Genomic DNA, 27,554 nt, shown 5'->3' on the forward strand with positions numbered 1-27,554 from the left:
TTTGTCGCTATATTTAATGAGCGACAAATCTAGCAACTTTTTCTGATGTTATTGGATACTTTTGGAGACTCTGGCGTGAAAGCACGTATCGTTCTTACTCTTCTCAACGAGCAGCAGGTGCTGTTTAAGGTTGTGTACAGGTGTCTTTTATACTGATAACAAGTTCAAACAGGCACCATGAAAACAGGTAACGAGTGGAGGACAGAGGAACCTCTTAAAGAAGAAGTTACAGGCCTGTGAGAGCCAGAAATCTTGCTTGTTTGTAGGTGACCAAATACTTATTTTCCACCATAATTTGCAAATAAATTCATAAAAAATCCTACAATGTGATTTTCTGGATTTTTTTCCCTCGTTTTGTCTGTCATAGTTGAAGTGTGCCTATGATGAAAACTACAGGCCTCTCTCATATTTTTTAAGTGGGAGAACTTGCACAATTGGTGGCTGACTAAATACTTTTTTGCCCCACTGTATGTAAACTTCTGACCCACTGGAATTGTGATACAGTGTACTAATTTTTCAACCACTCCAATAATTTCTTGTTAATTAGGACATATACTTTGTGCATGACACAAATATTTTTTTCCAATATTTGTTTACAGACAGTATACTTCACTTATAATTCACTGTATCACAATTCCAGTGCGTCAGAAGTTAACATACATGAAGTTGTCTGTGCCTTTAAACAGCTTGGAAAATTCCAGAAAATGATGTCATGGCTTTAGAAATTCCGATGGGCTAATTGACATCATTTGAGTCAATTGGAGGCTGGAATTCAAGGCCTACCTTCAAACTCAGTGCCTATTTGCTTGACATCATGAGAAAATCAAAGGAAATCAGCCAAGACCTCAGAAAAAAATTGTAGACCTCCACAAGTCTGGTTCACCTTGGGAGCAATTCCCGAATGCCTTCAGGTACCGCGTTTATCTGTACAAACAAGAGTATGCCAGTATAAACACCATGGGACCACACAGCCATCATAACACTCAGGAAGAAGACACATTCTGTCTCCTAGCGATGAATGTACTTTGGTGCGAAAAGTGCAAGTCAATCCCAGAACAACAGCAAAGGACCATGTGAAGATGCTGGAGGAAACCGGTACAAAAGTATCCATGAGTCCTATATCGACATAACCTGAAAGGCCGCTCAGCAAGGAAGAAGCCACTGCTCCAAAACCGCCATAAAAAAGCCAGACTATGGTTGGCAACTGCACATGGGTTACAAAGATCGTACTTTTTTGAGAAATGTCCTCTGGTCTGATGAAACAAAAATAGAACTCTTTGGCCATAATGACCATCGTTATGTTTGGAGGAAAAAGGGGGAGGCTTGCAAGCTGAAGACACCATCCCAACCGTGAAGCACGGGGGTGGCAGCATCATGTTGTGGGGGTGCTTTGCTGTAGGAGGGACTGGTGCACTTCACAAAATAGATGGCATCATAAGGGGGGAAAATTACGTGGATATATTGAAGCAACATCTCAAGACATCAGTCAAGAAGTTAAAGCATGGTCGCAAATGAGTCCTCCAAATGAACAATGACCCCAAGCATACTTCCAAAGTTCTGGCAAAATTTGTGGGCAGAACTGAAAAAGCGTGTGCGAGCAAGGAGGCCTACAAACCTGACTCAGTTACACCAGCTCTGTCAGGGGGAATGGGCCCAAATTCACTCAATTTATTGAGGGAAGCTTGTGGAAGGCTACCCAAAACGTTTGACCCAACTTAAACAATTTGAAGTTAGTACTACCAAATACTAATTGAGTGTATGTAAACTTCTGACCCACTGGGAATGATGAAAGAAATAAAAGCTGAAATAAATAATTCTGTCTACTATTATTCTGACATTTCACATTCTTAAAATAAAGTGGTGATCCTAACTGACCTACGACAGGGAATTCTTACTAGGATTAAATGTCAGGAATTGTGAAAAATTTAGTTTAAATGTAGTTGGCTAAGATGTATGGAAACATCCGACTTCACCTGTATATATATGTACATATTCTCATTCACCCCTCTAGATTTGTGTGTATTAGGTAGTTGTTTGGGAATTTCTCGATGACTTGTTAGATATTTCTGCACTGTCGGAACTAGAAGCACAAGCGTTTCACAACACTCGCATTAACATCTGCTTACAACGTGTATGTGACCAATAACATTTGATTTGTGTGGTTGTGGTATGTAATTGTCATCAGTAGATGTGGTCAGAAGTTGTGAGGTTGAGGTCAGAAGTTGGGCAGTTGAGGTCAGTAGTTGTGGTCAGTAGTTATGTGGATCGGTAGTTGTGTGGATATGGTCAGTAGTTAAATGTGTGATCAGAAGTTGTGTGGTTGTGGTATGTAATTGTGTGGTTGTTGTCACTAGATATGGTAAGCAGTTGTGTGGTTGCTGTCAGAAGTTGTAAAGTTGTGGTATGTAATAGTGTTAGTGGTCAAAACGGCAGCTGCTTGCGAAACACGTGGTAATGCAGTTACAAAAACAGCTGTACCGTAAGTTCCATATTGAATATTTTGATTCTGCGAACAGCTATGAATAGCATAGAAGTAGATGAATATGCCATAAGCTCTAACTTTTTGTCTAAGTGGTTGCGGTAGTGGTCAAAACGGACGTTGTTTGCAAAAATGTTACAGAAAATGCTGTTGATGCGGTTACTTAATTAAACTGCCATAAATATTGATCAGAATATAATTTTTTGTCAGAACTCCAGAGTTGAATAGCAGAGAAGTAGACGAAGCTGGTAAACCTTTAATTTCAGCTCGAAAATGACAGTTGGAAGTGATGATGTCACATTTGAGAGCTTTAGAATCTTGACAAATCCAATGTTAATGGACGGAGTGAAAAAAAGATTACAAAAAAGTGAACGTAAAAAGTATAGCAGATATCAAAAAGTAGTATACAAACAACTCGATCCAGACCATTCTGCAATTCTGAAATTGGAATGGCGTTTCTAGCATAAACGCTGTAGGAGTAGGTGACGGAATAAGAAGAAGCAGTATGTTGAATATCTAGGCTGGGGCTGCTGGCCCCACCAATAATACTATTTTACATGATTATTTAATGACTACCTCATCTCTGTACTCCACATATACAGCCCATTTATCTTTAAGGTCCCTCAGTCGAGCAGTGAATTTCAAACACAGATTCAGCCTCGCAAACAAGGGCACCTTGAATGAGCCTGATGAAGTTATACATTACACTGTATGAATACACCCAGTCACTACAAAGATACCGGTGTCCCTCCTAACTCAGTTGCCGGAGAGGAAGGAAACCGCTCAGGGATTTCACCATGAGGCAAAATGGTGAATTTAAAAAAGTTAGAATTTAATGGTTGTGATAGGAGAAAATGGAGGATGATGAACAACACTGTAGTTACTCCACAATACTAATCTAACTGACAGAGTGAAAAGAAGGAAGCATGTACAGAATACAAATATTCCAAAACATGCATCATGTTTGCAATAAGGTACTAAAGTAAAACTTGCAAAAAATAAATAGTACCTGCAAAACAACAACGTCAACAGTGAAGATGCGACTCCAGGATGCTGAACTTCTAGGCAGAGTTGCAAAGAAAAAGCCATATCTCAGACTGGCCAATAAAAAGAAAAGATTAAGATGGGCAAAATAACACAGACACTGGACAGAGGAACTCTGCCTAGACGGCCAGCATCCCGGAGTCGCCTTTTCACTGTTGACGTTGAGACTGGTGTTTTGCTGGTATTATTTAATTAAGCTGCCAGTTGAGGACTTGTGAGGCGTCTGTTTCTCAAACTAGACACTCATGTACTTGTCATCTTGATCAGTTGTGCACCGGAGCCTCCCACTCCTCCTTATATTCTGGTTAGGGCCAGTTTGCGCTGTTCTGTGAAGGGAGTAGTACAGAGCGTTGTATGAGATCTTTAGTTTCTTGGCAATTTCTCACATGGAATACCACCATTTCTCAGAACAACAATAGACTGACAAGTTTCAGAAGAAAGGGTTTTGTTTCTGGCCATTTTGATCTTGTAATCAAACCCATAAACTTGGATTAGCTAACACAACATGCCATTGGAACACAAAAGTGATGGTTGCTGATAATAGGCATCTCTGGAACATTTTCCTAGTTGTTCAAATAATCTGCCGTTTCCAGCTACAATAGTCATTTACAAAATTAACAATGTCTACACTGTATTTCTGATCAATTTGATGTTATTTTAATGGGCAAAATAAATCATTTTCTTTCAAAAACACGGACATTTCTATGTGACCTAAACATTTGAATGGTAGTGTATATATTTTTTAAAGAATAATGTGCAATATCTAACAATACAGGGCTGCTGTCCAAACACTTAAAAGACACACCCTATCCCCTCAGCCCTCAAATTAAGTGGACACTTCTGACGACGTATCATGACGGGGCGAGGGAGGAAGGAATGATTTTTAAAATGGACCACCCTTGGCCAGAAATTCATCACTAGTTCAATGCAATTCAAGGGGCTTTATTGGCATGGGAAACATATAACATTGCCAAAGCAAGTGAAGAAGATAAAAATGGGCAGCAAACACTACACTCACAGAAGTTCCAAAAGAATAAAGACATTTCAAGTGTCATATTATGTGTTGTAACAATGTGCTAATGGTTAAAGTACAAAAGGGAAAATAAATAAACATAAATATGGGTTGCATTTACAATGGAGTTTGTTCTTCACTGGCTGCCCTTTTCTTATGGCCACAGGTCACAAATCTTGCTGATTTGATGGAACACTGTGGTATTTAACCCAGTAGATATGGGAGTTTATCAAAATTGGGTTTGTTTTCGAATTCTTTGTGGATCTGTGTAATCTGAGGGAAATATGTGTCTCTAATAGGGTGTCGTGTCTTTACTATCATTAAACTGAAGACTTTATTTTTATCACAGATTCTCTGTAATTAGTTACTCGATTAAACTGAATAATCATTTAACTGTAATTAACTAGGAAATTGGGGCACCAAGGAAAGTATTCAGATTACAAAGTTATAATTTCCCAATATAACCTTTCAGATATTTTCATATCTGATCAATAGTCTTCTGATTAATGATTTATAAATTTTACCTCAAGTTCGTCTCATTCCAAACGTCATAAATTGTTGGTTATCTGCACGAATCCAGTCTTCAGTATGAGTCATCCATACATAAATTGTCTTAAATCATTAATTTATTACTAACTAAGTAATTCACAGAAATGCATAAACAAACAGTAAATATGGTCACATGAAATGAAAGAATGTGCCCTAGTGGGCTGAACCGGCATGGCAGCTTGTTAGACAAAGGGGCAATGGGGGGTCGACTAAGAAGTTCCTACAGAGTTAATTATAACAATTGAAATGCTAATCCCTTACACATGAACTCTCACTCATTCGGGAACAATTGTAATCAATATATATATTTACGCTCAGTGTGTCGTCTTGATCGCCGGTGAAAAGTATTTCTATTGTAGAATTGTCCATCTCTCCCTCTCTCTCTCGGTCTTGGTTAGAGGGGATAGTTCAAAGTGACATTCGTTATAGAATGGATGCTTCGGCGGTTGTCGTTCTTCGTGTTCAATGATGCCGAATCCCTAGCTGCAGACTAGTAATTAGTATCAAAGACTTGTTCTCATTCTGTCGGTATCGATAGTCTAAGAGTTTACCACGTGGTATGGTTAAAAATATTCAGCAATGGTCTACACCTTTAGCCCTCTCATAATTGAGGTAAGCTTGGTCTACAACCTTTAGTCCCCTTCCTAATGGAGAAAAACATGGTCTGGTGATAATTTCTCAAAGTTGGGTTTTATTCAGAATGGCAGAAGAGGGCTGTCCCAGGATGTCTGACCCTAACTGGGCTCAGGGGTGGTCCTCTGATTTAGTTCAAATCAAAAGGGAATTGTATTTTTCTTCATTAAACAGTCCACATTCATATTATACCATTATACAAACAGTATCATCCTTACTCATTCATCTTATACAACAATTAGACGTAAACCTCATATCTGAGGCTATACAGCGTGAGGCTATACAGGCTAAACAGCGTTATGGTAATGTGGCCATACCATCCCCCATGAGCTTCCCAAGTTGTGACAAACGCACCAGTTCGTAGCTGGATTCTTCACCGATCTTTTACACTTACTCTGGAACATGACATTTGTTCGTACCTCACGTTCTGTGAGGTGGAAGGATTTCCTTTGTCCTCTGTGAAAGTTTACCCTCTATAACTGTGTGTCCATGAGGCAAGGTTTTCCTTAGGAATTTACGACCTCACTCTGCCCACAGGAGTCTGGTTGTAGAAGCAGAGAGCGGGGGATGGTGCTCGCTGTACTCAAAGAGGGCAACGTCATGACAAGGGTTGCAAAGGGTCGGAAACTTTCCATGGGAAGTTAAGCCTGGGAATCTTGGGAATTTTGCTTAAATTCATCAAAAAAGTTAGCTTATAACTATGAAGCGTTTTTTTGTGGGATACACATAAGTTAATTTTAGGTCTTGTGGCATATTTTGATTAAACTTTCCCCAATTCAATGGAATTGCAACTCAATGCAATGGAATTGTACAGCTGATTCTCAAGATCTTGCACACCAATGAGAAGCTATTGAGCCCAAACTACTACACTGTCTGAGCCAAGGACAACATGCTTTCTGGTAAGTTTTGATTACAATACTGGGTGGGTTGAATATATTTTATATGACATATATGATGTTTGTTAACTAGTAAATAGTAGCCTACAGCAAAGTGTGTTTAAATCATTTCTAACTTGTTAACAATTTCCGAAAGTTACTTTTTTCTACCATGTGGGTTTTAGCTTGCTTGAGCCTGCTAACTGAGTGTTAATTCACCTGTTTCCATACATGTTTCATTTTAAAACATTTATCTCACAAAGGAGATGTTTAATCTAACTGGTTAACTATTTATCTGTATATGGATTTGTATTTGCTTGTTTTTTTTTACTAATTTTATCCTAATCTTGACGGGAAACTGCCACGGGCACTATCTGATGTGTGGAGACATTTCACTGCAGCTAATGTAGAAGGGACAAGCTGTGTACATTTGCAAATACTGTGCCAAATCATATGTGAAGACTGCAACAAAGATGCAGAATCATCTGGCCAAGTGCATAAAGTTCCCTTAGCGCTCACAACAAGCAACCTCTGACAAAAGTCCCTCTACTTGAGGTGAAAATGATGAATCAGACACAGACATTTCTATGTGACCTAAACATTTGAATGGTAGTGTATATATTTTTTAAAGAATAATGTGCAATATCTAACAATACAGGGCTGCTGTCCAAACACTTAAAAGACACACCCTATCCCCTCAGCCCTCAAATTAAGTGGACACTTCTGACGACGCATCATGACGGGGCAAGGGGCGAGGGAGGAAGGAATGATTTTTAAAATGAATCAGCTCATGGTCCTCCTGGAATCAGAAGTTCAAGTGAAGGTCAAGCAAATCATAGAGAAGGCAGACTGTATTGCAATCATCTCTGATGGGTGGTCGAATGTTTGTGGGCAAGGAATAATTAACTACATAATCTCCACCCCTCAACCAGTATTCTACAAGATCACAGACACAAGGGACAACAGACACCCCCCAGGTCTCTACATTGCTGATGAGCTGAAGGCAATCATCAATGACCTTGGACCACTGAAGGTATTTATACTGGTGACAGACAATGCTGCAAACATGAAGGCTGCTTGGTCTAAAGTGGAGGAGTCCTACCCTCACATCACACCCATTGGCTATGCTGCTCATGCATTGCATCTGCTCCTCAAGGACATCACGGCACTGAAAACAATGGATACACTCCACAAGAGAGCCAAGGAAATGGTTAGGTATGTGAAGGGTCATCAAGTTATAGCAGCAATCTACTTCCCCAAGCAAAGTGAGAAGAATAAGAGCACCACATTGAAGCTGCCCAGAAACACCCATTGGGGTGGTGTTGTCATCATGTCTGACAGTCTCCTGGAGGGGAAGGTGTCTCTCCAAGAAATGGCCATATCACAGTCTGCCGATATGGACAACACCATCAAGAGGATCCTCCTGGATTATGTATTTTGGGTGCCTGAAACTCCTGAAACCTATGGCAGTAACCATTGCACAGATTGTGGGAGATAATGCCATCCTGTCTGATGTTCAGACTTTGCGTGCAGATGTAAGATAAGAATTCTGCGCTGCCCTGCCCATTTCACTGTTGCTCCATGTAGAGGAAACTGCAGTTCTGAAATACATCAAAAGCGTGAAGACTTCTGCCTGAAGCCCATACACGCCACAGCATACATGTTGGAGTATGCTGTGTATGCTGCCAAGTATGCTGGCAAGAGAATTCTGTCTGGTGCAGAGATCAACAAGCCCTATGGTGTCATTACTACCATGTCTCTCCACCTTGGCCTGGATGAGGGCAAGGGTTTTGGCAGTCTGGCAAAGTGCACTTCCAAGCAAGGGCTTTGGGATGGAGATGCAATATAGCAGTTGTGCCAAAATTCAGCCACCTGGTGGAAGGGACTTTGTGGATCTGAGGCTCTTTCCCCTGTTGCCTCCATCATCCTCCAAATCCCACCAACATCAGCTGCCTCAGAGCGCAACTGGTCCTTGTTTGGGACCAATACAAGGGTTGGAAAATTGGTGGCCATCTGGGCAAATTTGAGAAATCCTCAACAAGGTTGGAAAGTGACAGTGAAGATTAGGTGGACATTGAGGAGGTCCAGGGAGAAGACATGGAAACCTGAGAGGAAGACGACCAAAGCTTTAGTTTCTAGACTCATTTTACAGATGTATGTTGAAAACATTTTTGGGAGATGCGATGGATCATTCAATATTCCCTTTCTTTTGTTCAGTGAAATCGTCCCATGTGAAGAGTAAAGTCATGTAATTAAAGTTAAATTCGGAACTAAATCGTTTATTTTATTTCTATTATAAGGATTTAATCATTTGCAATTGTGTCTACTTATAAGGTAAAATGTTTCTGTTTCTGTCTCCATATGATATGGTAAATATATCCAATGCAAAAAAACATCTACATTTCAATGGCATTAATATGAATTTGCATATATTTACGTTAATTCCCACGTCTCTAATATGGTCATACATTTGGAAGGTTAAGAAGTGCGTCTCAGCATTCACCTTCATCCCCCAATGATTGTATTTTCAGTCACCGGTAGCTTGTGGGTGCTTTATATGCGCTAGTCAATTATGAGTACGTCTACTTATATTAAATATATAATTAGTAATATATGCCTACTGTATGCTGTAAATTAATTAACTAACTAACGTTAGTCTGCCAAGTTGGAACTTCAGATATGAAAATGTTTTATTTGGACAATTTCCGGTAATATTTCCAAAAGATAACCAAACATAAATATATTTACTTTTAACGAGACGTGTTTTTTTTTGCCGTCATTTGCATTAGTAGCACCATTTCAAACTTATTTGCATTCGTTTTTACTTACACTTTTATGTTACATTGATGTTGTTTTTAATTTTTGTGGACTTTTCTTAGCGGATGTACAATCATCGCAATTTCAATTATGGGGAGTTCCAAGCCCCTTAGTGAACATAATTGCATACCACCCTGCATACTACTGCTGGCTTGCTTCTGAAGCTAAGCAGGGTTGGTCCTGGTCAGTTCCTGGATGGGAGACCAGATGCTGCTGGAAGTGGTGTTGGAGGGCCAGTAGGAGGCCCTCTTTCCTCTGGTCTAAAAAATATCCCAATGCCCCAGGGCAGTGATTGGGGACACTGCCCTGTGTAGGGTGCCGTCTTTCAGATGGGATGTTAAACGGGTGTCCTGACTCTCTGAGGTCATTAAAGATCCCATGGCACTTATCGTAGGGGTGTTAACCCCGTTGTCCTGGCTAAATTCCCAACCTGGCCCTCAATCCATCACAGTCACCTAATAATCCCCAGTTTACAATTGGCTCATTCATCCCCCTCCTCTCCCCTGTAACTATTCCCCAGGTCGTTGCTGCAAATGAGAACGTGTTCTCAGTCAACTTAAAATAAAATTGTGCTCTCCCAAACCCGACTAAAACCGGGGGCTTATACGTACCAAGCTTGGCTAATCATTGGACCGCCCGCCAAGATGGCGACGGTGATTTCCCCATAATGGGAGGGTAGGTGAGTTTGAACCGCAATCCTTCTCTAGGGAGGACCACTGAGGTATAAAGAAAGGGGTGGACAGCACCACTGTGATGGTCAGTGTGTCCAATAACACTTGTTTCCTTTGATAAATGTATGTTTTCCTGTTGTGAAAAAGGACAGAAAGTCAAATAGGTGCCTCCTGGCTTTCCCATCCATATGCATTTTGTGCGTTCTTTCCTCTGGTCTTGGCTGTATGCTAGTCACATGACTCGGCTAGGGCGGCTAACCTTTCAACCGCGAAGAGTGTTGCAGCGAGCTGTCAACATTTAATTCATAAACTGTACCGTTAACAGGTTTACATATCTAACAGGTTTACATTGTGATATGTAAGTACACAAATGCGTCTTTGGATAGTTTTTGTCATTGCAAACGGTATACTCACTACTGGCGAAACGTCATTATCTACAATAGCTAACTGTTAGTTAGCTAGGTTGTTAGCCTTTTGCTAACTTTAGCCAGCTAATTGCTAGCTAGTGTGAATAGTTCTAACTAGTTAGCTATCTATGACTGGCTGGTTCTAATCAAATGATGTCCCTACCTAGTGCCAATATGTCCCTCAATCAGATACAAGGTGAGACAGATGACTACCGTAAAGATCCATTAGCTACATCACTGGCTTATGGAGAGTTGTAAACACAGCCGACTGCAGCCGTTGTTAGCTATTGTAAGTTAGTTAGCTAGCTATTCTGTTTATTCTTTCAAACGCGGTTCTTTTAAGTAACGCCATGCATAGGATTTACGTGAGCAGTTAGCGTTCAGTAGGTAACGTTAATCAGTGACTTCCATGTCATCTGACAAGTCTTTCATGCTGGAAGTTTTTAGAGTTCGTCATTCAGTAAGCCACTAAACCATGACTTCCATACACGTCTGAACTTCTTACATGTATGTTATTGTCAGTACCCTTAACCCCTCTACTGCTTCAAACGATCAGTTTCTGCCTCTCAGGCTTTCTCCTGTCATAATGGAGCGGATGAGGGGTGGGCATCACACCCAGTTGGGCGTGGCATGAGACAGACACACACCCTGGGTGTCTCTGTTACCATCCTGCACCCACCCCCACCAAAATGGCCTCCAGCTACCCACCCCCATTCGAGGGCACAGGGGAGGTGAAGGAGGGCTTCCTGTGCCCGCTGTGCCTGAAGGACCTGCAGTCGTTCTACCAGCTCCAGGAACACTACGAGGAGGAGCACTCTGGGGATGATCGACATGTCAGGGGACAACTCAAGAGTGAGTCCATTTTGTGCTCTACCAGACTAAATATGCACAGCATGGAGGAGCAAAGGAAATTCTAAATCAAAAGGGTCTCTGATAATACTTTTAGAAGGCATGCATCCTTGCTTGAAGTAATCACAACTCTCTCCTTTTGGCTGCAGGTCTGGTCCAGAAGGCTAAGAAAGCCAAAGACAAGCTGCTGAAGAGGGATGGTGAAGACAAGCCAGAGACGGGCAGTTATGAGTCCTTCTACTACGGCGGAGTGGACCCTTACATGTGGGAGCCTCAGGAGTTGGGTGAGACTGGGAGAAGTGTGCAGGGGGGGTTACTGGGAGTAGAGGTAAGGGGTGGTGTGGTAGAGTGCTTACCAAATCAAATTTTATTTCTCACATACATGGTTAGCAAATGTTAATGCAAGTGTAGTGAAATGCTTGTGCTTCTAGTTCCAACAGTGCAGTAATATCTAACAAGTACTTGTAACAATTACCTAACCACTACCTAATACACACATATCTAAAGGGATGAATGAGAATATGTACATGTAAGTATATGGATGAGCGATGACTGAGTGGCATAGGCAAGTTGCAATAGATGGTATAAAATACAGTATATACATGTGATGAGTAATGTAAGACATGTAAACATTATTAAAGTGGCATTATTTAGAGTGCATTGTATAAAGTGACTAAATCTACACTACATAAGAGATGTATTGGTCTGGTCATTGAATGCTAGTGAGTCATCTCGACTGAATTGAAAATGTGGTGTTGCATTGTAATGGAACACCCTTCCATCCAGTCTGATGGTGTCCCTCCTATACCCCATAGGAGCCACAAGAAATCATATGGACTTTTTTAAGAAGCACAGAGCTGCCCGGATTGACCACTATGTCATCGAGGTCAACAAGCTCATTATCAGGCTGGAGAAAGTGAGGACTCTTGCACAAACTACAGCAGACAATCACAAGTTGTTTGTCAATGTGGCTTTGACACATACAGTGGCAGTTACATTTACATTTACATTTAAGTCATTTAGCAGATGCTCTTATCCAGAGCGACTTACAAATTGGTGCATTCACCTTATGACATCCAGTGGAACAGCCACTTTACAATAGTGCATCTAAATCTTTTAAGGGGGGTGAGAAGTTACACTGCCCTTATTTTATTTATTTTATTTCACCTTTATTTAACCAGGTAGGCTAGTTGAGAACAAGTTCTCATTTGCAACTGCGACCTGGCCAAGATACTGTCAGAACATGACTCACCATGCATCCTGTGTTCTGTTTCAGCTGACATCTTTTGACAGGATGAACATAGATGCAGGCAAAATTAGAGGTGAGTTAAGTGGGGATCATATTGCAGTGTGTTTTGGTATTCACCATCACATTATACTAGATCCGCATTTCTTCTTATTGAGTAGTGTGGATTTGAATGTTATTTTCATTGTGTGAATCCAGAAAAGCCTCTTCTCTTCCTCTCTAGCGATTGAGAAGTCTGTTGTGGCGTGGGTGAGCGACTCTGATGTTCCGTTCTGTCCCGACTGCGGGAACAAGTTCAACCTTCGCAACAGGCGACACCACTGCCGCCTCTGTGGCTCCATCATGTGTAGGAAGTGCATGGAGTTTGTGCCCCTGCCTTTGGCTTGTGAGTAGAATTACACACTCACACACACATAAACACACCACATTATGGACATATATAACGTGTGCTCTTCTGGCACAGCCAGAAGAGGACTGGCCACCCCACATAGCCCGGTTCCTCTCTAGGTTTCTTCCTAGGTTTTGGCCTTTCTAGGGAGTTTTTCCTAGCCACCGTGCTTTTACACCTGCATTGTTTGCTGTTTGGGGTTTTAGGCTGGGTTTCTGTACAGCACTTTGAGATATCAGCTGATGTACGAAGGGCTATATAAATAAATTTGATTTGATTTGATTTACATGCATACTACAGTATTACATATTATTGCAACATATCTCAGTGTTGCTCAGTGAATCCTCACCCTGTTTGTTCTCTTCTCTCCAGACAAGCTGACCAGTGGGACTCGGGAGGCCCGTAGTGTTACGGGCAGCCAGTCCCAGTCCCCTCCAACAGGGGGCGGGGGCAATGTCAGCGGGATGGGCTCCAGGAGGGGCAGCATCAGCAGCCTGAGCAGTGTCACCTCAATGCTGGAAGAGAAGGATGACGAGAGGATCCGCTGCTGCCTCCACTGCATGGACACCCTGATGAAGAGACAGCAGAAACTGGAGGAGAAAGACCACGTGCCTGACATCGTCAAGCTCTATGAGGTAACACAGAGCTCTGTGTGCTTCCTCTTGTTCACCATGTAGTGTACTTCCTGTCATTCACCATCCATCTTCCTGTCTTCCTCCCAGAGGCTGAGACTGTGCATGGACAAGGTGGATGAGAGGGCTCCAGAGTATATCAGAATGGCTGAGTCTCTCAAGTAAGATATAGCCTGTGTCTTAAATGACACCTCATTCCCTATATTGCGTACTACATTTGACCAGAGCTATATGTGGATCTGGTTCGGTTTTTTTATCCTCATTGTCAAACTTCCATTTTCACAGTGCTGGAGAGACCACCTATAACCTGGAAACGGCTGGTGGACTGAGAATGGAAGTCCAGAAATACTACGAACTGATCGATGCACTGAGGTACATACCGTTTACAGAACATGTGTTAACTAACTTCAAGTCACTTTGGATAAAAGTGTCTGCTAAACGACCATATTATAACATGCTCTATATATATTCATGTCAGTAAGAAGATCTTAACACTGGGAATGAAGGAGGAGCCACAACCCCATCAAAAGACTCTCCAGCTGCAGAGGATGGTCAGATACACAGCCACACTGTTTGTCCAGGTGAGACACAGAGGGTACACTACTGTACACACAGAGCAGCTATGGATGAGCTGAATAGCATACTAAACATGTCATTGATAATTGAGACTGCCACCAGTAAAGTTACATACTATATTCAAGCACCCCCCCCCCCTCCATCTCTATACTTCTCCCTTCCTCCTGCAGGAGAAGTTGCTGGGTCTGATGTCTCTACCCACTAAGGACAAGTATGAGGACCGTAAGGAGAAGAGGAAGCAGGAGCAGGAGAAGAGGCTCACGCAGGAGAGACTGGTGAGTAGGCTGCTTATTGTTTAATCTAATGACCCAACAATGATATTCCAAAAAGGATCTAATATATCTATGATAACAGACAAGCAAAAAGCAACACAATTAGTGTTTTATAATGAAGCTGTCTCTAAAAGCTTACCTTCCTATTTTACTGCCAGATTGCCCAGGTGGCCCAGAAAAGGAGGCAGGACTCTGAGAAGAACCGCCCAGCTGCCAGCACCAATGGGGAGGCTCCCCAGGCCCCCAGGGCCCCCCGCATGACCAAAGCTGGGGGATGGCTGCCCTCTTCTGATATCCTCCACACGTGCGGGGAGCTGGAGGACCCCCTGCTGCAGCAGATAGACAACATCCAGTCATTCTTGCGGCAGGCCAAGGCCGCCCAGAGGCATGACGAAGTGGCCATGCTGGAGGAGAACCTCAGGCAGCTGCAGGTGTGGAAACCTACATTATATTAGACATGTACCACAACAACTAATATTGATCAAGGAATTCATTGTTGTATATACTGTGATTTACAATGCACCACATCAAGTAGGGCTCTGTGTAGGAATAGGGTGTTATTTGTTGAACTATGTGTTTCCCAGGATGAGTACGACCAGCAACAGACCAGCTTGGCCATCACTCTGTCCCAGAGGCTGGCGCAGGAGGAGAGTCTACAGCAGGACGAGCTGCAACGCCTGGAGGACAGAGAGAGGGGGGAGAGGGAGCACAGGGCCCAGAGCCAAGCCCCAGGATCCCAGGCCACATACACCTGGCAGGGCTCACTGAACCTAACCGATATAGGGAGCCTCCATGGGGAGGAAGAGGTGACACCTAAAGCAGAGAGCAGCCCCCTGTCCATGAGGGCCTTCCCTGCCCTGACCGACCAGGATGAGGAGTCACCCCCCCGGCTGAGGAGGCTGGGGGGAGATGTGACACCTCCTGGTGGCGAGGGCCAGAACAGCTCCTCCCTCAACCCCTTTGAGGAGGAAGACTCCACCCCTGTGGAGGATCCTTCCAATCCGTTCTTCGAGGAGATCCAGAAGGAGCACAAGGAGGTGGCTAACGGGAAGAAGGAGTACAACCCGTTTGAGCAGGAAGAGGGTGGGGAGGAAGAGCAGGGGCAGGCCGAGGGCGCCACTGGCAACCCTTTCGAAGTGAAGGAGGAAAACAATGAAGGTAACCCTTTTAAAGAGGCTTCTGGGTGTACCCTGCCGGGAGCCTCGACCAATCCCTTCGAGGGGGAGGATGAGGAGGCGATGCCGGATGTTGACATGATTGAGGAGGAGTTGCTGCTGCAGCAGATCGATAATATACGGGCGTACATATTTGATGCCAAGCTCAACGGGAGGCTAGACGAGGTAGAGCTGCTGTCGGAGAACCTGAGAGAGCTGCAGCGCACGCTACAGGAACAGAAGAGCAAGACACACTGACAGACACCTCCCTGTCTCTTTCTCTCATACCCCCATACCATTACCGGACGCTTACAACAGGGCTGCCCACCCAGGGCTAGAAGGCTCCTCCTGAGATGACGGTAGTTCCCTTTAAATGACCAATGATCTCGTTGATACTAGGTTGTGTTAGGTGATGGAATCACCCAGCGCCACCCTTGGTGAGTAGCCCTCCAGAGCCAGGGTCCAGAGGGTGCATCTCAGTCTATACTCCAATAGCCTATACTCCTTTCCTTCATCTGCACTGATGTGAATAAACTGCACATAATAATAGCATTATTTCTTTGCCGATCCTGATTGCCCTACCAAGTGCAGGTCAAGGAGAGGAAGCATCTACAGACTTGAGGCTTTCTCAGGTTTTGACAGCCAAGCCACTAGAAGGATGCCGACCACGAGATGCATTTGGGTTGCGTTTTGATTTTCTCGCTCTCGTACTTACTAATAACACTCTCACTCTATAAAGGTGTCTGTTAGGAGCCCAGGTTGGTTTTTATTATATTTGTATGGTAAGAAGCACAAGGGCAGAGTATCATCACTTACAGACAGATGTCTGTATTCGGCCACTGGAGAGAGGATTCAAGGGGTCATAAGGGAGGTTATTTGAGGCCAGACATCGATCTGCAGTCCTGCTACACAATAGATATCTTATGTAGAATCAGGGTTGCATTCAAGATCACATGGTTTTGAAAACATTCACTCAAGGGTTGGGCGATATGAGACCTACGATATGCTACTCCAAATACTGCGATAGTCGATATAATTGATTTGCACGTTAATGACCAGATAATTCCAGACTATGCCATTTTTGTCCTTATATTGTATTTAATCACATCGACCCAACCTTGGTTTACTCTGAATAGTTTAAAATGGCAGCTATGAGTGTCATGAAAACGTGTTGTCTGCACACAAATGCAGCCCTGAATACTAAGCATGTCTAACCTGTAACCGCTACATTTATCTGTCAGATCTTCACATACATGTTTGTAGGGGAGTGGAAACTCATTGCCGTTCGCACATAATCTTTTCTCAGTCTTCTGTCATCCCTGGGGGTCATGACCACTAGAAAGAAAATGTTGAACAAAACATGAGCGAAACCAAAAACTGTTTTTGAAATCCTACTTTGCCTCCTTCAGTTTCTGTAAGCTGGTTTTGTCTGTTGAAGCACAGGATAGATGCATTAGCTTTCAGTGTGTGTATATCACTAGGAGGCACTTCAGCAGTGGTCCAAAGTAGGCTTTCAAAGCTGATATTGTCCTAGTCTCTCTCATGCTGTTTCTCTAACGTGTCCTAGTTCTCCTACTGTTCTCTCTTAGTGCACTGAGGGTCAGAATCTGTCCTGCTCTGAACAAATCTAAAGCTCTTTACAGGGTAAAAAAAAACATCCCATTTACTTTCTCTTATGCCAAGCCTGGTTCAGAATATTGGCCTTTGTCATCCTTATTCAATAGCTGTCTAGTCTTGTAACTTCAGTCTGTATTTAGTGTATTTATGCAACTGATTCAGCAAAGTATTTCTTGGCATCGCTTACCATTAACTCAGAACACCAACAGTTGAGCTGTTTAGGTCTGAGGCATAGGTCTGAGGCACAGACGAGGTTAAGTTACCCAGAGGGCTCTGCTTTTGGCACCTGTATCTGTCACCGCATCAGCCTGCTCTGTATCCATAAGGTTGTGGCAACTTTAGGATAAAATACTATCTTGATTAATCTCTTAAAGATAATCTATTGTCATAGGTAAATTAACACTAAACCTATTCCACGCTACCAAGTATAATTTATACTGTTGGCAAACTCCTGGGTCACCTGTTGAATAAGTACTTTGATGTATCCAAGTACTGGTTCACTTGCCTTGCAAAGTATACAATAGTACTTGTCATTTTGAACTAAAGCAGTATTGTGTTCGCTGTAATCGATCATGCACCACTAACTCTCAGCTGTGTTGCATCTAAACCAAACATTTTCAGACATGAATAATGTATGTGGCAAATGTGAATGACTTGTAGAGTAGGTTTTTGATAATGTTGCCCGTTTGCCTTGTTGTCGTAGAAGGTTCCGTCACACAACACTAATTAAAGACATGACCTATGTGAACAATAGGAAGTGGCCTTTTCATTCACCCACTCCATCGACACTATGTGAAAGTGTGTTGCAAAGATTATATACTTTCAACCTCACGAATCTAAGGAGCAGATTCTAGTTCACCGATCTCCAAATCATCAGTTTACAACAGCTGACAATGAAACTAAATCCTGTCTGGTTTTCTTTAATGTACAGAAACATCCACAATATTTCCAGTGAAACATTATACTACTAAATAACAGTTCAGTCCATGATTCCTTCCAGTCTTAGTCCTGTGCAGCTAGCATCTGAGCGCGGTCTTTCCCTGTCATCTCCTTGGGTGGTGCTGGAGCAGGGGACCTCCTTTCAGACAGTACTTCTCAGGCCCAAACTTGGCTGGGTTTAGCAGCCTCCATCCTGGCTAGAGCCTCCGCTTGCAGGGCCTCGCTGTGAAGGGAGGGACAGGAAAGATAACGACAAGGGGAAGACAAATGAACCAAATCATACATACTGTACACATAGGTTTGCTCCTAGAACTCGGATAGTCGAACTGAAAGTCTGTGCTCGCATACTCCCCAAAGACCTTCACTTGAGCAACCGTAGCAAAAACATAACCGTAACACTTCAAAATACTCAAATTTAAAGAAGTTCGAAATCAAGTTAAAAAAAATTTGCAGAGGGTCTTAGTCACAATTATACATCTAAGAAGTTTGGTGCAGTATTTATCAGGTGAAAGAAATAGCATGAAAGCTAAGTCTCTCCTTGAATGGCAAACATTTAATGTTCCCTCCCACTCCTACTGTTGCCCAATCACAGATGAAGGGAGTGTTGACTTTGGCTACTGAACTTTGACTTGACTCAAGTGAAAAAATGTGCAGGCAAACAGCCTAGGAAAAAAAGTCAACATTTTATAATATGCACAAATTGTTTCAAATGGGAAGCTTTAGACAAGAGCGTAGCATCTAACCCTGTGGTCACCAACCTTTTAGGAGTCAAAATATATGCCGAGATCTACCGCTCTAATTTTGTATTAACATGACTTAAAATGTAAGCCTATGCAACATTAACCAATTAAACAGTACTTTAGAGGTGTCAATGAGGTTTGTGCAGTAAGCTGGCCCAATACATTATCACCAAATACTGGCTTTGCTTGAATTTACCTGCCAATGCATTGTTGTTTGGGACATTTAAAAACAAAATTGTATTTCAAAATTTGAGGTAGGCTATATGATCACACCAGTAATAGATCCCTTGTTACAAGTCAGAATGTTGAATAAACTTTATTGGAACTTACTCTCCCGAGTGTCTAGTGAGTTTGTCCTTGCACCAAAATTTGAGACAAAATAGCCACAGTAAAGTATTAGGCTATTGAACCGATTTGCGTGGCTCTCACAGATTGTTTGTTCATCTGAGGCACACAACGTATGTTGCACTTAACCCAATTTGCTCCAGGGGCACAGTGCTACTATGGCTGACGATGTAAAACAACACATTTCACTGCACCTGGTGGATGTGACAAAATATACATGTTTTTTTTGTTATACATGCATGATGCATGCATACTAACTGAGCTTTTTTTGTTGTTGCATGGGGCGCTTCAGCAGGACATTTTGAAACATTCAGAATAGAAATTTGCTATGTAGAATAAGGAATCACATCTCCCCTATTTGTGGAATTTCTATCTACAATGTTCTCGAACATGTTCGTACTGAACGTGCCCATGGTTTTGCACAGGTGATAGAAATCTTAACAGCAGTAGTAGCATTTTAAAAAGTTGTTTTAGTAATATTCCCTGTGGATATTTTGGCTCAAATTTCCAGCTGCATAAGGATCAACTACCCAGACAACCAGTTGAGTAAATTGAAATGTAATTTCTACAAAGTGCATAAAGATGGCGGCCCCCATGTACATACCGCAAACGCCGGCAATTAAAACAAATTTAAAAGTATATTGTGTTGATTTATCGGCACATTGAACCATGTCGCGTGCCGTAGTTTAAAAAATCTGGATAGCGTTCAAATTAAGACATCTGAATACCTCCATCTTTATGCCCCTTTGCCATTGTACTGTTTCAGACGAACTATAAACTATCAAAATAAAGTTGCACACTCCATGTATAATCTCCCAGCAATTTAATGTGTATTTACCAAAGTTTCAGCATCACTGTGCCTTCCTCAGGGTAATGTCATGAATACTTGAACCAGGTTATGTAGACACACTGTGCAATTAGTGTAACCAATGACAGTAGTGAGGGGTGTGTCAATGATTAAGTTAATTAAAATGAATTAGGAAATGCAAAACAGGTTAAGTGTATTTAGCCAGCTATAACGTTAGCTCGCTTATATCAGTTTTTCGATTGGCAACAAGTCACTCATCAATACCCGGTCATTATCACTGGGTTAGTTCTGGTTAATTTTCAATTGCATATCTATACATTATAACAACTATATCAGACAATTTGAGATTTGGAAATATCACTGTTTTGCATTGAGAAATGTATCCAACAGCTAGCTAAATTAGCTATCTGCAAACTGAGCTTGCTCCGTCGCTGAGCTGTCCATGTGTGTTGTAATTTACTGTAACACTGTTTTCTGGAGATAATCCAGCGTTCGCTTGATAGGAAATATTCGTTTCATAGGCATTTTAAGTTTTATTTACACATTATTATGTGTAAGGACCGAGCACTTCTTGATGACTTTAAATACATACGAAGAGGCGCGCTTTACTTTTTAGTATTTTTATAATTTTTATTCACAATGATTACATTTATAGCAAAATTGTTTTTCGATATCATATAGACAAAGGTCTGACCAAGATTTACATAAAAATAATAGGATACATAAAAAAGTAGGACAACATTAGGGGCTCTCAACATTCGATTTGCATCATTATAATTGTTTTACGTTTGCATGCTTTTTGTTTTTCCATCTATTTAAGGAATTGTGTATACATTTGGAATTCATGTTGGAATTAATCAATTTCGCTTTGCACAGGATCTACATTCAACAGAAACGGACAGGACAGGAATAGTAAATTATACACAGAGTGAATTTTTGGGGGTTAGAAATATGTAATGTTTGGGGGTCTCGATTGGCTGCATGTAGTGGTTGGTGTACATTTCTTAAGTACAAATAATTTAATGTACTACTTACTTAATTGTTTTTTTCTGTATCTGTACTTTACTATTTATATTTTTGACTACTTTTACTTCACTACATTTCTATAGAAAATAATGTAATTTTTACTCCATTTTCTCTGACACCCAATAGTACTCTTTACATTTTAAATGCTTAGCAGGACAGAAATTGTCCTATTCACGCACTTATCAACAGAACTGGTCATCTGGCGGACTCACTAAACACACATGCTTCGTTTGTAAATGATGTCTGAATATTTGAGGGTGCCTTTTGGCTATCCGTAAATGTAAAAAAACAAGAAAACGTTGCCGTCTGGTTTACTTAATATAAGGATATATTTCTATATAATATATTTATACTTTTACTTTTGATACTAAAGTATATTTAAACCAAATACTTTTATACTTTTACTCAAGGTGACTTTTACTTGAGTAATTTTCTATTAAGGTATCTTTTACTCAAGTATGACAATCGGATACGTTTTCCACCACTGCTGAGGAGTGACGGACTCCATCATAGCTGGAGGGGTGCTCTCATCTATCAACATACAGAGCTTTAACTCCTCTAGCTTCACAATGAGATAGGGGTGCAGGCCAGGTAGCAGGCTGTTAGCCAGGTGAAACATGGCGGTGTTCGCTTCAGCAATCTCACTGGAATAAAGACCACTTCCATTCCTGTCATTATTGAATGAGATTGTGATATTTCACATCTCATGGAATCCAAGATGGCGGCGCAGTAGGACCTGTATATCTGTCTTTGTTTTATCCCCTGTAAATAGCTGGCCTTTTTTTGTATAATTCTTAATCTCACTTTCTATCTATGAACTAAATATACTTTCCTGAAACGTGCCTCACCCAATGTGCTACGGATCTGCTATTTTTATTCCTTATAACTGAAAACAAGACTCCCTAAATTGTATCAGCATATCGATTGTGCAACCAGGGCTGGTAAAACCTTGGATCATTGCTATTCTAACTTCCAGAAGCTAAAACAAGAAGCTCCTGCGCTGAGGTCTGTTCAACGCTGGTCCGACCAATCTGATTCCACGCTCCAAGACTGCTTCCATCAAGTGGATCAAATGTTTCGTATTGCGTCAAACAACAACATTGACAAATACGCTGATTCGGTGAGCGAGTTCATTAAGAACGTGCGTTGAAGATGTCGTTCCCATAGCAACGATTGAAACATTCCCAAACCAGAAACCGTGGATTGATGGCAGCATTTGCGTGAAACTGAAAGCACGAAACCACTGCTTTTAATCTGGGCAAGGTGACCGGAAACATGACCGAATACGAACAGTGTAGCTATTCCCTCCGCAAGGCAATCAAACAAGCTAAGCGTCAGTATAGAGACAAAGTAGAATTGCAATTCAACAGCTCAGACACAAGAGGTATGTGGCAGGGTCTTGCTCCCAGGCAGACTAAATAACTTTTTTCCCACTTTGAGGACAATACAGTGCCACTGACAGGCCCACAACCAAAACATGTGGACTCTCCTTCACTGCAGCCGAGGTGAGTAAAATATTTAAACGTGTTAACCCTCAAAGGCTGCAGGCCCAGAAGGCATCCCCAGCCGCGCCCTCAGAGCATGCGCAGACCAGCTGGCTGGCGTGTTTACGGACATATTCAATCAACCCGTATCCCAGTCTGCTGTTCCCACATGCTTCAAGAGGCCCACCATTGTTCCTGTTCCCAAGAAAGCTAAGGTAACTGAGCTAAACGACTACCGTCCCGTAGCACTCACTTCCATCATCATGAAGTGCTTTGAGAGACTAGTCGAGGACCATATCACCTCCACCCTACCTGACACCATAGACCCACTCCAATTTGCTTACCGCCCAAATAGGTCCACAGACGATGCAATCTCAACCACACTGCCCTAACCCATCTGGACAAGAGGAATACCTATGTGAGAATGCTGTTCATCGACTACAGCTCAGCATTTAACACCATAGTACCCTCCAAACTCGTCATCAAGCTCGAGACCCTGGGTCTCGACCCCGCCCTGTGCAACTGGGTACTGGACTTCCTGACGGGCCGCCCCCAGGTGGTGAGGGTAGGTAACAACATCTCCACCCCGCTGATCCTCAACACTGGGGCCCCACAAGGGTGCGTTCTGAGCCCTCTCCTGTACTCCCTGTTCACCTACGACTGCGTGGCCACGCATGCCTCCAACTCAATCATCAAGTTTGTGGACGACACTACAGTGGTAGGCTTGATTACCAACAACGACGAGACGGCCTACAGGGAGGAGGTGAGGGCCCTCGGAGTGTGGTGTCAGGAAAATAACCTCACACTCAACATCAACAAAACTAAGGAGATGATTGTGGACTTCAGGAAACAGCAGAGGGAACACCCCCCTATCCACGTCGATGGGACAGTAGTGGAGAGGGTAGTAAGTTAAGTTCCTCGGCGTACACATCACAGACAAACTGAATTGGTCCACCCACACAGACAGCATCCTGAAGAAGGCGCAGCTGCGCCTCTTCATCCTCAGGAGACTGAAGAAATTTGGCTTGTCACCAAAAGCACTCTCAAACTTTTACAGATGCACAATCAAGAGCATCCTGTCGGGCTGTATCACCGCCTGATACGGCAACTGCTCCGCCCACAACCGTAAGGCTCTCCAGAGGGTAGTGATGTCTGCACAACGCATCACTGGGGGCAAACTACCTGCCCGCCAGGACACCTACACCACCCGATGTCACAGGAAGGCCATAAAGATAATCAAGGACAACAAACACCCGAGCCACTGCCTGTTCACCCCGCTATCATCCAGAAGGCGAGGTCAGTACAGGTGCATCAAAGCTGGGGCCGAGAGACTGAAAAACAGCTTCTATCTCAAGGCCATCAGACTGTTAAACAGCCACCACTAACATTGAGTGGCTGCTGCCAACACACTGACTCAACTCCAGCCACTTTAATAATGGGAATTGATGGGAATTTATGTAAAATATATCAATAGCCACTTTAAACAATGCTACTTCATATAATGTTTACATACCCTACATTATTCATCTCAAATGTATACAGTGCCTTGCGAAAGTATTCGGCCCCCTTGAACTTTGCGACCTTTTGCCACATTTCAGGCTTCAAACATAAAGATATAAAACTGTATTTTTTTGTGAAGAATCAACAACAAGTGGGACACAATCATGAAGTGGAACGACATTTATTGGATATTTCAAACTTTTTTAACAAATCAAAATCTGAAAAATTGGGCGTGCAAAATTATTCAGCCCCTTTACTTTCAGTGCAGCAAACTCTCTCCAGAAGTTCAGTGAGGATCTCTGAATGATCCAATGTTGACCTAAATGACTAATGATGATAAATACAATCCACCTGTGTGTAATCAAGTCTCTGTATAAATGCACCTGCACTGTGATAGTCTCAGAGGTCCGTTAAAAGCCCAGAGAGCATCATGAAGAACAAGGAACACACCAGGCAGGTCCGAGATACTGTTGTGAAGAAGTTTAAAGCCGGATTTGGATACAAAAAGATTTCCCAAGCTTTAAACATCCCAATGAGCACTGTGCAAGCGATAATATTGAAATGGAAGGAGTATCAGACCACTGCAAATCTACCAAGAACTGGCCGTCCTTCTAAACTTTCAGCTCATACAAGGAGAAGACTGATCAGAGATGCAGCCAAGAGGCCCATGATCACTCTGGATGAACTGCAGAGATCTACAGCTGAGGTGGGAGACTCTGTCCATAGGACAACAATCAGTCGTATATTGCACAAATCTGGCCTTTATGGAAGAGTGGCAAGAAGAAAGCCATTTCTTAAAGATATCAATAAAAAGTGTTGTTCAAAGTTTGCCACAAGCCACCTGGGAGACACACCAAACATGTGGAAGAAGGTGCTCTGGTCAGATGAAACCAAAATTGATCTTTTTGGCAACAATGCAAAACGTTTGGCGTAAAAGCAACACAGCTCATCACCCTGAACTTCTTTCTTTCACTGCTTTAGCACACTCCGCCAACCCTGATGTCTTAGCCATGTCTGAATGCTGGCTGAAGGCCACCAAAAACTCTGAAAATTCCATCCCCAACTATAACATTTTCCCTCCAAGACCCCCCTCAGCCCCCAGGACACCATATGTGAATTAATTGCCCCCCATTTATCTTCAGAGTTTGTCCTGTTAGGTGAGCTAAACTGGGATATGCTTAACACCCCGGACCGTCCTACAATCTAAGCTAGATGTCCTCAATCTCACACAAATTATCATTGAACCTACCAGGTACAACCCCAAATCCGTAAGCTCGGGAACCTTCATAGATATTATCCTGACTAACATGTCCTCTAAATACACCTCTGCTGTCTCTAACCAGGATCTCACGATCACTGCCTCATTTCCTGCGTCCGTAATGGGTCCGCGGTCAAACGACCACCCCTCATCACAGTCAAACGCTCACTAAAATACTTCAGCAAGCAGGCCTTTCTAATTGACCTGGCCCGGGTTTCCTGGAAAGATATTGACCTCATTCCGTCAGTAGAGGATGCCTGGTTATTCTTTTAAAAGTGCTTTCCTCACCATCTTAAATAATCATGCCCCATTCAAAAAATGTAGAACCAAAAACAGATATAGCCTTTGGTTCACTCCAGACCTGACTGCCCTTGACCAGCACAAAAACATCCTGAGGCGTACTGCATTAGCATCGAATAGCCCCCGCAATATGCAACTTTTCAGGAAAGTTAGGAACCAATATACACAGGCAGTTAGGAAAGCAATGGCTAGTTTTTTCAAACAGAAATTTGCATCCTGTAGCACAAACTCCAAAAAGTTCTGGGACAAAGTAAAGTCCATGGGGAATAAGAGCACCTCTTCCCAGCTGCCCACTACATTGAGGCTAGGAAACGCTGTCACCACCGATAAATCTTTGATAATCGAGAACTTCAATAAGCATTTTTCTATGGCTGGCCATGCTTTCCACCTGGCTACCCCTACCCCGGTCAACAGCTCTTCACCCCCCACAGTAACTTGCCCAAGCCTCCCCAATTTCTCCTTCACCCAAATCCAGATAGCTGATGTCCTGAAAAAGCTGCAAAATCTGGATCCCTACAAATCAGCTGGGCTAGACAATATGGACCCTCTTTTCCTAAAATTTTCCACCACCATTGTTGAAACCCCTACTAGACTGTTCAGCCTTTCTTTCATATCGTCTGACATTCCTAATGATTGGAAAGCGGCCGCGGTCATCCCCCTCTTTAAAGGGGGAGACACTCTGGACAAACTATATCCATCCTGCCCTGCCTTTCTAAAGTCTTCGAAAGCCAAGTGAACAAACGCATCACCGACCATTTCGAATCCAACCGTACCTTCTCAGCTATGCAATCTGGTTTCCGAGCTAGTCAACACCTCCTTTGGCTGCTTTTCCTTCCAGTTCTCTGCTGCCAATGACTGGAACGAATTGCAAAAATCACTGAAGTTGGAGACATATCTCCCTCACTAACTTTAAGTATCAGCTGTCAGAGCAGCTTACTGTTCGCTGCAGCTGTACACAGCCCATCCAACCAACTACCTACCTCATCCCCATATGTTTTTGTTTTTCTGCTCTTTTGCACATCAGTATTTCTACTTGCACATCAGTATTTCTACTTGCACATCATCATCTATCACTCCAGTGTATATTGATAAATTGTAATTACTTTGACTATTGCCCTATTTAATGCCTTACTTCATTTACACACACTGTATACAGATTTTTCTATTGTGTTATTGACTGTACGTTTGTTTATCCCATGTGTAACTGTGTTTTGCTTTCTTGGCCAGGTCGCAGTTGTAAATGAGAACTTGTTCTCAACTGGCCTACCTGATTAAATAAAGGTGAAATAAAATAAATAAAACGACTTCCAAGGCAGTCATACTCAATGAACTAATCACTGATCACAATCTTGATGTGATTGGCCTGACTGAAACATGGCTCAAGCCTGATGAATTTACTGTGTTAAATGAGGCTTCTCCTGGTTACGCTAGTGACCATATCTCACGCGCATCCCGCAAAGGCGGAGGTGTTGCTAACATTTACAAGAGTTAACGGCTGCGTTTTAGTCTTTTGAGCTTCTAGTCATGAATTCTATGCAGTCTACTCAATCACTTTTTATAGCTACTGTTACAGGCCTCCTGGGCCGTATACAGCGTTCCTCACTGAGTTCCTATCGAACCTTGTAGTCATGGCAGATCATATTTGCATTTTTGGGGATTTCAATATTCACATTGTTGTGGAAATTTCCTTAATTACCAAATGATGAGAGCAAATCACACACCAGTCAGAGTTATGCTTAATCTTCACCTTTAATAATAATTAAGCTTTTGCAATAGCATTTTGACATTCAACATTTCAGTATCTCTAATGAAAATTTGAGTGGTCAACATAATGTCAACTGAGATATTTTATAGCAAAGATCCACCCTCCTAGTCGTCATGACAAACCACAGGTCTTAGGAACTTACACAAAGAAAGACTTTACTTCAGAGAG

General features: G+C 42.4%; 1 protein-coding gene and 1 long non-coding RNA gene across 4 annotated transcripts; one reads left to right on the plus strand and one right to left on the minus strand.

Moving 5' to 3' along the window:
- The first annotated feature begins 9,982 nt into the window (after positions 1 to 9,982).
- LOC118361426 (rabenosyn-5-like) lies at positions 9,983 to 19,229 on the plus strand. Of its 3 annotated transcripts, none has more exons than XM_052517166.1 (13): positions 9,983 to 10,088; positions 11,058 to 11,339; positions 11,486 to 11,620; positions 12,152 to 12,252; positions 12,613 to 12,658; positions 12,806 to 12,967; positions 13,343 to 13,605; positions 13,693 to 13,763; positions 13,888 to 13,974; positions 14,081 to 14,183; positions 14,349 to 14,453; positions 14,609 to 14,881; positions 15,035 to 19,229. In XM_052517166.1, the coding sequence occupies exons 2-13, from the start codon at positions 11,177 to 11,179 to the stop codon at positions 15,860 to 15,862; spliced, it is 2,337 nt and encodes a 778-aa protein (XP_052373126.1). In that variant the 5' UTR covers positions 9,983 to 10,088; positions 11,058 to 11,176; the 3' UTR covers positions 15,863 to 19,229. The 3 variants fall into 3 exon arrangements, with proteins under 3 accessions (XP_052373126.1, XP_052373127.1, XP_035597256.2); XM_052517167.1 differs by lacking the exon at positions 9,983 to 10,088 and adding an exon at positions 10,119 to 10,165; XM_035741363.2 differs by lacking the exon at positions 9,983 to 10,088 and adding an exon at positions 10,271 to 10,438.
- On the minus strand, positions 18,126 to 21,242 carry LOC118361427 (uncharacterized). Its single transcript, XR_004820989.2, has 2 exons — positions 20,084 to 21,242; positions 18,126 to 18,383 (listed from the first exon to the last, which is right to left on the minus strand). It is a non-coding gene; the product is annotated as an uncharacterized LOC118361427 (long non-coding RNA).
- Positions 21,243 to 27,554: the final 6,312 nt, after the last annotated feature.

The sequence above is a fragment of the Oncorhynchus keta genome, unplaced genomic scaffold (assembly GCF_023373465.1).
Source record: "Oncorhynchus keta strain PuntledgeMale-10-30-2019 unplaced genomic scaffold, Oket_V2 Un_scaffold_584_pilon_pilon, whole genome shotgun sequence".
In the NCBI taxonomy this organism is placed as follows: domain Eukaryota; kingdom Metazoa; phylum Chordata; class Actinopteri; order Salmoniformes; family Salmonidae; genus Oncorhynchus; species Oncorhynchus keta.

Bases quoted from the DNA above. Each gene is read 5' to 3' on its own strand.
- LOC118361426 (XM_052517166.1), top strand. From the start codon at position 11,177: ATGGCCTCCAGCTACCCACCCCCATTCGAGGGCACAGGGGAGGTGAAG. The intron at 12,968-13,342 runs GTGAGTAGAATT...TCTTCTCTCCAG, and splicing joins TGTGCCCCTGCCTTTGGCTT to ACAAGCTGACCAGTGGGACT. The intron at 13,975-14,080 runs GTACATACCGTT...TATTCATGTCAG, and splicing joins GAACTGATCGATGCACTGAG to TAAGAAGATCTTAACACTGG.